Source organism: Pipistrellus hanaki (assembly GCF_964339955.1).
Source record: "Pipistrellus hanaki genome assembly, chromosome: 9".
In the NCBI taxonomy this organism is placed as follows: Eukaryota; Metazoa; Chordata; class Mammalia; order Chiroptera; family Vespertilionidae; genus Pipistrellus; species Pipistrellus hanaki.
Window position 1 is genome coordinate 66864407 of NC_140511.1, and position 12482 is coordinate 66876888.

Genomic DNA, 12482 nt, shown 5'->3' on the forward strand with positions numbered 1-12482 from the left:
GGTCAAGGGCACATGCCCGGGTTTTCGGCTCGATCGCCAGTAGGGGACCTTCAGGAGGCAGCTAATCAATGATACTCACCATTGATGTTTCTTTTTCTCTCTCCCTCTCCCTTCCTCTCTGAAATCAATAAAAATAAATTTAAAGCCGAAACCGGTTTGGCTCAGTGGATGGAGCATCAGTCTGCGGACTGAAAGGTCCCAGGTTCGATTCCGGTCAAGGGCATGTACATTGGTTGCGGGCACATCCCCGGTGGGAGGTGTGCAGGAGGCAGCTGGTCGATGTTTCTCTCTCATCGACGTTTCTGGCGCGCGCTCTCTCCCTCTCTCTCTCTCTCTCTCTCTCTCTCTCTCTCTCTCTCTCTCTCTCCAGTTCCTCTCTATAGAAAATCAATAAAATATATATTACAAAAAAAAGTTTACTAATATATATATATATATTTAAAAAATGAAGTCTGTTAAAAAATGTTTAGAAAAAAAACGCACAAAAATGTCATTTCTTTTTTCTTTATGCTTCTGAATTAAATGGGAGTATGGAAAATTGTCAGTCTCAGATTTGGGACTTGAAACTTTCTGTTTCTGGTGTCTTTGTTTTTTTAAATATATTTTATTGACTTTTTACAGAGAGGAAGGGAGAGGGACAGAGAGCTAGAAACATCAATGAGAGAGAAACATTGATCAGCTGCCTCCTGCACCCCCCCCCCCCCCCACTGGGGACGTGCCCACAGCCAAGGTACATGCCCTTGATTGGAATCAAACCTGGGACCCTTCAGTCCACAGGCCGACGCTCTATCCACTGAGCCAAACCGGTTTTGGCCTGTTTCTGGTTTTGGTCACAAACTTTCCTGTGATTTGGACATTAGGTTACAGCATCGTAAATTATGTTTGAAAGCTCTACACCTAGTAAGCAAAATTTGTAGCAGAAAATTGGTGCTTTTTTTTTATCCCCTTTGTTATAGTAACAGTAATAAAAATTTATTTAGTTTTGTATCCTCAAAGCATTTTGTCAAGTTGTTAGCCAATTTGTGATATACTGTAAGAGTTCTGCCTTATTCTGAGTTTATATATAAAAAATATTGGAGGTAGTAGTGGATATGAGAACAAAAAGAGGTTACATTGCTTACTCAACTCTTGGTAAATTTGGGCTGACAATCTTTGTACCTGGTACTTGTCTGATTATTACCTCTTAGCCTGACTTTCTACATGGAGAGACCACTTGTAATTTAGAATATTTGTGATTCTGAACATAAATGAGGTAGAGGGTGCAGGTATGTCTCTAAGCCTTTTATTTATGGGTTTTTGCTTCTTGTAAAGGGACAATATAATATTGGTTGTGTTGGTTTTGATTCTATAAAATTATTTACTTTCAATTTGTCAGATACTCTCTGATTCTGTTTCATAGCCACTGTAGTTTCCTTTGTACTCTTTTAGAACTGTAGGTGCCACACATCTTTGTGTGAACTCCCATTTATTACTCTGGTTATTGTTGGTTCCTAACTTGGCTTTTACTTTGAAAAGTAGTAATCCTGCCTTGAATTTTTGTACTTTCTTTCTATCTTAAAAGACATAGTTCTTTTAAGATAGACAGTGAATAGTAACTACTTTCAGTTCATACATGAAGGAAAACTTGACATTCAGGAAGAGTGTGGTTTGTCCAAGATTATGTAACAACTCATTGGTACAAAATCAGTTATGGGAACTTCTTAGTCTTATCTTTACCCATGAAATCACATCACTTTTATATCTGGCATTCTAAAAATGTAACCTCCCATATTCCTATCCCACTTTCAGAATATAAACACTGCCTCTGTACTTGTTGTAAATATGCTGTTTTTCAGCCCTGTCCTGCGGTGATCACATTTTGGACTTGTATCTATAGGGTGTCATTTCAAGTGTCCTGAAATGCCTTGTATAAAATCCTATTAATGAAAGCAAAAATGGCAACTGCAGAAAACTCTGTATTTCAATCCATGTGCAGTTTCTAAAAAGTACCGGACCACTTTTAGGCCTCTAATGAAAAGCCTGGCATTTTGTGGTTAATTTGCCAGTTGTTTGGAGACCTTTACTTACACAAGTGATCCTAGATTTAGTATTCGAAGGATTTTTTTTTTCCTTTTGAAGTGTTAACCTTGGGTGGAATCCAGCATGTTATGGAATATATGTTGGTATCATAGCTGATTCGAATGACTCTTAGGCTGCCTCCAGGAACATAGTGAAGTGGGGAGAGATGCAGTAACTCGGATAAATGAGGTGATTGCACTCTGTGAAGTCCCTTCCAGGTCTAAAATTTTTACTTATTGATTTTAGAAAGAGAGAGGAAGGGAGATAAAAAGAAACATTGATTTGTTGTTCTACTTAGTTATGCTTTCATTGGTTGATTCTTGTAACCAACTGAGCTATCTGGCCAAGGCATTTGTTTTGTTTTATAATTCACTTATGTACAGGATCCCCAAATCTCATTTGATTATTTTTGCCACATAAATATACTTTATTTTCTTGAGTATATTCATTTTACTTTGTTTTCTGGTAACAGCCTTTGAAATGTTTCTTAGAAATCCTCTGGTCTTAGGAATTTGTGGCATCTTGGGTCTCTGGGGTTTTGGTGTGGGAACCATAGTAAACCCCAAAGAGGATTGAATACTAAGGACAACAGTAATTAACAGCTCTATCACTCTTTATTGGAGCCTCACAACAATCTGATGAAGCAGATACTGTGATTCCTATTTTATACAGGAGGAAACTAAGTCTCAAAGCGGTTAAATAACTTGCTGATAGTCAGATAGCTAGGAGGTGGAGCAATACTGCTGGCATAAGATGGTCACATTGCAAGGAGAACCTGTAAATCTAACTTTTACTTCCCGCTGGTGATTTTTTATTCGTAGTTGTAAAATATAATCATGTCCTAGAATTAAGCAGAGAAAAATCTTTAAAGGTGGTATATCTTCCTAATTTTTAGAGTGCTCAGTTATTTTGGGGAGGTGTGATGGGAAGAGGGTAGAATCTTGGCATTTGTGTTATGTATACAGGGTGGGGCAAAAAGGAGTTTATAGTTGTGAGTATGGGAAACAGTTTATTCTTGTATTATTATTTATTAATTATTGTATTATTTTCCATACAAACAACTATAAACCTACTTTTGCCCCACTATTTATCGCAGTTGTGTCCTTTTCGTTCTAATTGCATGAGGCTTTTGATGATTGAGAATAAATTTTGAGAACTATAATGGCTTCACAAAAGCTGTTCTTGGCATCTTTTCTCTCAGTCTGGTTTAAGGGACAGATTGGGAAACTTTTTTCTTCCTTTTTTTTAAAAAGAGGAATGAAAAATACACTTGGCTGGCACTTCCTCCTCAGCTACAGGTCAGTCTGACTTTAGTTTGATTTAATTTCTTTTGTTCTTTATAGAGAACCAAGTAAACATTCTTCTCAGGTGGCTGTAAGGAGTATATCAGGAGAGAAGTCCTATATCCTTTTAAAGAAACACAGGCAACCATTTTTCTTCAGACAAAAGAAAAATTGTGCAATTGTTTTAGTCCCTTCGACTTCTTTCCATCAGTTAGGCTTTCTTGTGTTTGAACTTTCAGTGTGTTTAGGTCCCTGGGAATTAATTGATAGACAAGCTCTTTGGTAATCCTGAACTTTAGTTTTTTCTTAGATTTCTTGATAACTGGTATTTATAGCAGTTCTTTTATCTTCCTTTTGATTCCTGTAGAAACTCCAGATTGAATCACAGTTTTCTGGATCAGTTGATGTTTGTGACCTATATATTTGTTTTCTTCATGAATTACATGAAGTTAAAGATCAGATTTTTTATTTTTTTATTTTATTATTTTTTTATTTTTTTTAGGAATTAGACTGCTGCTAATTTACAAGATTATAAATTGTTTAAAATTATTTCTTAGAAAGTACATTTATATTGCAGTGTTAGGTCAAGGAACCCTCAAAACTAATTTCTTCAGAAATTCTCTATTAGGTTAAAGAATTATAGGCTCATAAAGAGTTTTATTTATTTATTTATTTATTTATTTAATATATTGTATTTTATTGATTTTTTACAGAGAGGAAGGGAGAGAGATAGAGAGCTAGAAACGTCTATGAGTGAGAGACATCGACCAGCTGCCTCTTGCACACCCCCTTCTGGGGATGTGCCCGCAACCAATGTACATGCCCTTGACCGGTATCGAACTTGGGACCTTTCAGTCCACAGACCGACGCTCTACCACTGAGCCAAACCGGTTTCGGCTCATAAAGAGTTTTAGACTCAGTAAAGGATTAAGGTGAACTAATGGGAACTGTATTTCTGCACGTTCCTGGTTAGTAATTATTAAGCTGCGAGGCAGTTTCACTTCCAGACTTTTGGTTTTAATCCACGAGGTGTCAGAGTCACCAAGGAGATTGTTTCCTTCTAGTTAGTTCATCATTGGTTCATTCAGAAGGTTGGCTTACAGCATGTTGACATTTTGAGTGTGTACATACATATATCATGCACTAATGAGGGGTGAGAGCTGTATCATGAGAATAAAGGCTAGAGTTTGTTCCTTTGTCACTCCATCGGGAACTGTGTTTTGTAACTGACTAGGAACATGTGAGTTGTGTCTTTCCATAGAATCTTTCTTACTTTTTACATTTTACTTTATTTATTTATTTTTTTCAGTTCTTTTGGGCATATACCCAAAAGGGTAATTTTTCCCCCTCATTTTTTTAATTAAGGTATTATATGTGTACATACCTTACCAATTCCCACCCCACCCCCAACTTTTTACATTTTAATATTACAGGGAGAAAACTCCTTTCAGCAGAGGCTATAAATATTTTTCCTTCTGAGTATTTGGATGAATGTAGTTGTGTACTTTTTTAGATTGCCACCTTTCATAAAATGTAAAGTGCCAATTTGTTGTTTGACTTTTTACAATAAGCATTCTTAAATTTAAAAAGTAAAAAGAACAAGGCATTTTCTAATTATTACATCACCTATAGTCCCACCATCCAAAGATAACCTTGTTAGTATCTTTTTATATTTCTTCAATGTCATTATTCTCTAATATATTTTTAAAAATAAAATTGGGATTATACCACTTATATAATTTTGCATTCTGCTTTTTTCACTTAACATGTATTTTTCACATAATTAAATATTTCAAAAGTAAATTTTTAATAGGTAATACATTTCAAAAATTTAAAAATGACATAAAGCAAACAAGCAAGGTGGAAGTCTTGCTTCCATCTCTGTTTTCATTCACCTTGTTCCTTCAGTTTCTAATAAGTGACCATTAAGTTCGTCTCTTATTCAAATGATAGCATTACTATATATCAGAGGTTCCCAAACTTGTTTATGCCGTAGACCCCTTGCCATGTTTTTCGGTTTTGGGTAGACCCCCTACTTACCTGATATTGATTTTTTTGTAAATTTCTAACTGTAGTGAAGTTTAGTGTTAAAATTTAATAAAAAATAATGTACCTACTTTTCTCCGGCATTCTCAAACAAAATAACACTGATTCACTATAATTTGTATGATAAACTACCAGTTTATATTTTTAAAAATATTTTCTCAGCACTTTCCTATTCAAGATTCAGGAAACGAATGAACGTATTTTTCTCACATTCATATTTATAGAGTGACGAATTGAACAAGTCGGTGCAAGTTCGCAAAGCTTTGAGACAAAAATTGGCAAGAATGTTTACTGCGCGTATGCTTGTAACAAGATGATACTGGTATATCATTATGTGCAGGTTTTTATCCTACAACTTACACAATTTTATACACATATATAATAAATTTTTTACTTCATAGGTACTTTTATAAATAATTTATATGTTTTTATATTATAAGATAATATGATGTAAGTAAATAGGTACTATCAGTGTATGTTGAGATCCACTATCGTGGACCCCCATTTTCATTTCATGGACCCCCAAATTTTTTTTTTGCTGACGTAGACCCCTTGCAGGTTGTCATAGACCCCTGGGGGTCGATATAAACCACTTTGGGAATCACTGAGTTAGATAAAGCAAATTTGACAAAGTATTAAAATTTCTTGAGTCTGCGTGGTGAATAGTGTATGTTTTACTGTTTTAAAAACTTTTTCTGTATATTTGAAATTTTCATAATAAAGTTGAAGAAGTGCTGCAACAAATAACATACATATTATTTTAAAGCACCATTTTAATGTGCTGCATATTTCATTGTATAGAGGAAACACAGTTCTTTAATTTTTTGCTGCTAGTTGATACCTTGGTAGCACTTTTATTTGTGACAATTTTATGTTCTTAGGAGTTGTGGATGAGAAAAAGGAACTGAAAATTTTTTCTCTCTGTCCTCTATTCTCTACTTTGGAACTTTAGTGGAGAAGAGAAAAATAGAGTGAGAAAGGTACTCCAAAGTAGTCTTCACGTACTTGCTTTTAGGTAGGAAATAGAATGGCAGTTACTACTAAGAGTCATACCGTAGGTAATAATAGCCTTTTCAAATCTGTTACCTGTTCTTTAGTTTGGAGATTGACCAAGTGAAAGGAGGGGTGCCAGCGACTAGGATAGCAGCATGGCACAGAAGAGTAATGTCTTATTTTTGATAAGCTTCTAGACCTTTTTATTAGTAGCAAAAGTTCTTCCTGTCCGATAAAATAAGAGTAGAATGGTCTGTTCTTTACATAAAAGGCTGAGCTATGGAGGATATGAGCAGAATTTAAGAAGAAATATTTTTGGAAGAAAAGTTCTGGGGGAAGGATCATTTCTCAGAAAGTGTCATCCTATATAATAAAAGCCTAATGTGCAAATTATCCCCTCTACCTAGAGTTTAACTAGGGTATGGGGCTGGTGGCGGCAGCAGGTACCCAGGGGAAGGGAGGTGCCCCTGTCCAGCAGCTGCTAGAGACCCTAACCGTGCATTAATTTCATGCACTGGACCTTTAGTCTATGTATATGAAAGCCTACGTGACCTTTACACCAAACGACCAAACTATCGGTCAACCAGTCACTATGATGTGCACTGACTACCGGGGGCAGACGCTTAACACAGGAGCTGCCTCCTGGTGGTCATTGCGTTCCCACAGCCAACCTCCCATGGCCAGCCAATCTCTTCTGGTTTCTCCCCCAGTCCAGCAGGCCCGGTTCCACAGCTGGCAGGCCCTGGCTGGCCCAACCCCTATCACATCTGGGTGAGACAGCCCCCATAGACCCTGATTGCCGGCTAGGCCTAAGGAACCCCACCTATTCCGTGCACCGGCCTCTAGTTAAATATGAAAAGAATATTTTCCTCTTTGGGCTAGATTCGTATTTGCAATGGGAAGTTTCTCTGCAAAATACCTGATCTTTGACATTAATGTTCATACTTTAGATTTCCATGAAGACAACTTTCAAGGACCTTAATGGCCTCATTTTAGCTGCTTCAGCGGGTGGAGCTATTGCTTGCTCCTTTTCTTCCTGTGCCTGGTGTTACAGTGGCTACTGAGCACCATGAAGGTTGTTCCAGAGAAAAATGCTGTCCGCATACTCTGGGGGCGAGAGCGGGGCACTCGGACCTTCGGAGCTCAGCGGCTTCTGCAGGAGCTCGTGGAAGATAAAACCCGGTGGATGAAATGGGAGGGCAAGGTAAGAAAAATGGTTATTTTTGACATTGGGTTTGTTCAGGGGTGACAGTAGAATGGGACCTTGGGTTGGATTAATGACATAGAGTTGGGATGTAATTTATTTTGTGTACTAGAAAAGATATACTATTTAATTTAGGAAGATTTTAAAAATATACATATATATTTTAATTGATTTCAAAGAGGAAGGAAGAGGGAGAGATACAGAAACATCAATGATGAGAGAGAATAATTGATCGACTGCCTCCTGCGCGCCCCTTGCTGGGGACCGAGCCCACAACCCAGGCATGTGCCCTGACTGGGAATCAAACTGTGATCTCCTGGTTCAAAGGTTGACACTCAGTCACTGAGCTACACCAGCTGGGCAGGGAAGTTTTTAAAAAAAATAAATAACTTTTTATTGATTTCAGAGAGGAAGGGAGAGAAAAAGGTAGAACGTCAATGATGAGAGAGAATCATCGATGAGCTGCCTCCTGCACGCCCCCTTCTGGGGATCAAGCCCACAAACTCTGCATGTGCCCTTGACTGGAACTGAGCCCGGACCCCTATTGAGCCAAACCAGCTAGGGCTGGGCAGGGGAGTTTGGTAAAACAAATTTGGAAGAACTTATGGGCTAGAAGTACCTTTTTTCTTTATAGTTAGACATTTTTTCTAAAGCTAATTTAGATTTGTCTTTCTCAATTTGCAGCTTCATCATTATGTCCAGTTTGTAAATTTACACTGTAAATACTAATCTAGATAGGTTTGTGTATTTTTGAGGTAGAGTGGGCCATAGTTTATAAATAATGTTTTTAAACTTTTTTTGTCTGTTTCCCAGAGAGTAGAACTGCCTGATAGTCCACGCTCTACCTTCTTACTGGCCTTCAGCCCAGACAGGTATCTAGTACTTATCTATTACTTAAGACTTGTGATAGCATTGCTTTCTGTGTATTTGACCTAACTTAATCCTCCAAGTCAACCCCTAAAGGCTCTTTGAAGCACTGTATGAACAGAACTTTGACAGTGTATCAGAAAGGGAAAGAAAGTAGATGAACAGTTCTAACCATAGAAATAATAGGAATAAGCAAAGAAAACTAATAACATCGAAGGACAAAACTTGGAAAGTTTTTCAATAATCATCCCTTGAATCTGCAATATAGGCCACCAATGGTGTGATAGTTTCCCGGCTAGAAAAAAATTTTCTCTGAAGGGGTTTTGTTCATTTGGAGACAATGTGGAGAATTCAGAAGCTTTTAAAGATCAGAATATTTCTGCTGTTTGTAATGCCCGAAGTGTAGTTTTTTTGTCCTGAGATGGGGAATAGTATCAATTTTCTGTGTCACCCAAAGCTGCTAGTTTGTTCCCCTCCCACATGCTTCAGATTGACTTTGTACTCTGATTTCCTAGGACTCTCTTGGCCTCCACCCATGTGAACCATAATATCTATATTACGGAGGTGAAGACGGGCAAGTGTGTTCATTCTCTGATTGGACACCGTCGCACTCCATGGTGTGTCACTTTCCATCCCACCATCTCAGGCCTTATTGCTTCTGGCTGCCTGGATGGGGAGGTTAGGATTTGGGATTTACACGTAAGTATTTTGCCGTCTTGTTTCAGAGACTTGTTTACTTTGGGTTCTTAATTCTGGAGGAGAGACTAGCCAGGTTCTTATCACTACATCCAAGTAAATGGTAGTCTTTTCCCACTTAAATGATAGCAAGCCTAGCCTCCATTCTGTGATGAATGCCCTATTTAACTATTTTTCCATCCAACCATGCTCTAAAATGTGTTCAGGATGGATTTTATTTTTTTATTTTTTTATTTTTTTTATTTTTTTTTTAAATAAATTTTTATTGTTCATATTATTACAAGTGTTCCTTTCCCCCCCCCTTCCCACCCCACCCTCTGCCCTTTCCCCACTCCCCATTGTCCTCATCCATAGGTGCACAGTTTATGTTCAGTCTCTTCCCACATTCCCCTCTTCCCTTTTCCCCAAGAATCATCAGTTCACTCCCCTTCCATACCTCTGATTCTATTATATTCAACAGATAATATTGTTCATCAGATTTTTTTTTTTAATTTCCTTGGTTTTTAGATTCACTTGTTGATAGTTACGTATTTGTTGTTCATAATTTTTATCTTTATTTACTTTCTCTTCTGAAAGAACCCCCTTCAGCAATTCATATAATTCTGGTTTGGTGGTGATGAACTCCTTTAGCTTTTTTTTATTAGTGAAGCTCTTTATCTGACCTTCGATTCTGAGTGATAGCTTTGCTGGGTAGAGTATTTTTGGCTGAAGGTTCTTGCTATTCATCACCTTGAATATTTCTTGCCATTCCCGTCTGGCCTGCATGGTTTCTGTTGAGAAATCAGCTGACAATTGTATAGGTGCTCCTTTATAGGTAACCACCTGCTTAGCTCTTGCTGCTTTTAATATTCTCTCTTTGTCCTTTGCTCTTGGAATCTTAATTATGATTTGTCTTGGTGTGGTCCTCTTTGGATTCCTCTTATTTGGAGCTCTGTGTGCTTCCTGGACTTGTAAGTCCAATTCTTTCCCCAGGTGGGGGAAGTTTTCTGTCACTATTTCTTTCAGTATGTTTTCGATATCTTGCTCTCTCTCATCTTCTGGGACCCCCATGATTCTGATGTTGGATCGGTTGAAGTTGTCCCAGAGGTTTCTTACATTATCTTCAATTTTCTGGATTCTCTTGCCTTCTAGCTTCTGCAGAGGAGTGTCTTCTGGCTCTTCATGTTCCAAATCTTTGACTTGATTCTTGCGATCTTCTATTCTGTTTTTAGGACTCTGTAGAATATTTTTTATTTCAGACAATGTATTCTTTATTTCTTGTTGATCCCTTAGCATTTCTTGTTGATCCCTTTTCATATCCTCATAGGTCTCATTTATTTTATCGGCCTTTTCTAGGAGTCTCTTGAAAAACCCTATAAGTGTGGTTTTGAACTCTATATCCAGTCGCTTTTTGTCCTCCATTTCTTTCGTTTGTGATCTATTTGGTTTAGGCATTTTCGCAGGCAGCTTTCCTGATGGGGGCGGAGTTTCAGGGTGGAGCCTACAGCCTTGGCTTCTGTCAGCCCCGCCCTATGCGACTCCTGAGACTCAGGGTCCTTCAGTACTTGTTGCAAGCGCCTCTGAGAGAAAGGTGCCCTCGATTTTCGCCTGCTACCAAACAGTGTAAGCTCTCCCGCAATGGGCCCGAAACTGGGGTTCAGTTCAGTTGGAAGTGGAGTTGGAGGTGGCGTTCAGAGCAGTCTGGAGCCTGTCTCCTTCCCGCCAGGGCAGTCCTACGGCACAGCCGGCCGGCCCTTCTCTGCGCGCTGTGCGCGCGCCTCTGGGACCTCCTTTCGCTGCTTCCCCGAGTACCGCCTTACAGCCCAGCTCCCTCTGGATGAGCCTGGGTCCCCGGGGTCTGGCCTAGAACGGGGGTTCAGAGCAGTTGGGGGCCCAGCACAGTCCGAGTGTTTATCTCCTTCCCGCTAGGGAACGCCAGCCAGGCACTCGGCCTCCCTCCTCTCCGGCTCCGTCCTCTCCGCGCTCCGCGTGTCTCCGTACCTTGGGCTTTTACAGCTCCTCCGCGCTTCCTTCTGGTTTTCTCCTTGCTTCTCGTTGTAGAATTTCCAGTCAGTTGACTTTCCTGTAGTTCTGGGTAATGTCCATTTTATATTTTAGTTGTATTTTATTGAAATTGTTGCGTGCGGCTGCGGCTAGGTGCCTACCCGAGCAGCCATCTTGGATTCTCCTCCCAGGATGGATTTTTGTTGCCTTATAGCAAGGATTATACTGTACTCTGATCATGATCATCAAAGCAATATGCTCCTTGTCCTAGTGAGTGGCTAGTGGGTTATACACTATGTCATGCACCAAGCTTGAGTTTTCCCAGGCTTCAGAAATAGGAGCTTTACTGATGCTCATTGCTGGTAGCTTGTAGAAGACTTGGAGAACTGAGTTGATAGTAATATTTTTCTTATCTTTTAAAAAAAAAATATTTTATTGATTTTCCACAGAGAGGAAGGAAGAGGGATAGAGAGCTAGAAATGTTGATGAGAGAGAAACATCGACCAGCTGCCTCCTGCACATCACCTGCTGGGGATGTACCCGCAACCAATGTACATGCCCTTGACCGGAATTGAACCTGGGACTTTTCAGTCCTCAGACCGACGCTCTATCTATTGAGCCAAACTGGTTTCGGCAGTAATATTTTTCTGGTAAATTGGTGACACTGCTTAATCACTGATTTTCTCCGTCGTTTTACAGAGGACATATTTAAAGTATGCCCTACCATAGTAATTTTACCTTAAATATGGACCTTTTGAGAATTTGACATCTGTTTGCTGGCAGTTGGTAATAACCTGAGAATATTTGGGATTGATTTGTTCATAGGGTGGCAGTGAAAGCTGGTTCACAGATAGCAACAATGCCATTGCCTCTCTGGCTTTCCACCCTACGGCTCAGCTCCTTCTGATTGCCACTGCGAATGAGATCCACTTCTGGGATTGGAGCCGAAGGGAGCCCTTTGCTGTGGTGAAGACAGCTAGCGAGATGGAACGAGTCCGGTGAGTCCTCTGTCCACCAGTGATGTCTGGTATAGGATTAGCATGGTAGAGAACATTACATTTGTTTCACCTTGAGAGACAGATTGTTATCCCTATAGCTCCTTCTACCTTTTTTTTTTTTTTTTTAAGAATTTTTATTGATTTTTAGAGAGAGGAAGAGAGAGAGAAACATCAATTGCTGCTTCCTGCATACCTCCTATTGGGGATAGAGCCTACCCACCTGGGCATATGCCCTAACTGGAAATCCAACCGGCACTCTTTTTTTTTTTTTATTTAATATATTTTATTGATTTTGTACAGAGAGGAAGGGAGAGATAGAGAGTTAGAAACATCGATGAGAGAGAGTCATCGATC

General features: G+C 39.1%; 1 protein-coding gene across 9 annotated transcripts in view; it reads left to right on the forward strand.

The window, feature by feature from the left end:
* Window positions 1-12482, forward strand: part of AMBRA1 (autophagy and beclin 1 regulator 1) — a 161185-nt gene that overhangs the window by 19088 nt on the left and 129615 nt on the right. For all 9 annotated transcript variants that reach the window (XM_084896077.1, XM_084896073.1, XM_084896075.1 and 6 more), the window contains exons 2-5: window positions 7331-7584; window positions 8398-8456; window positions 8967-9150; window positions 11956-12128. In XM_084896077.1, the coding sequence (XP_084752203.1) occupies window positions 7450-7584; window positions 8398-8456; window positions 8967-9150; window positions 11956-12128 (551 nt within the window). In that variant the 5' untranslated portion in view covers window positions 7331-7449. The remainder of the gene's footprint in view (window positions 1-7330; window positions 7585-8397; window positions 8457-8966; window positions 9151-11955; window positions 12129-12482) is intronic.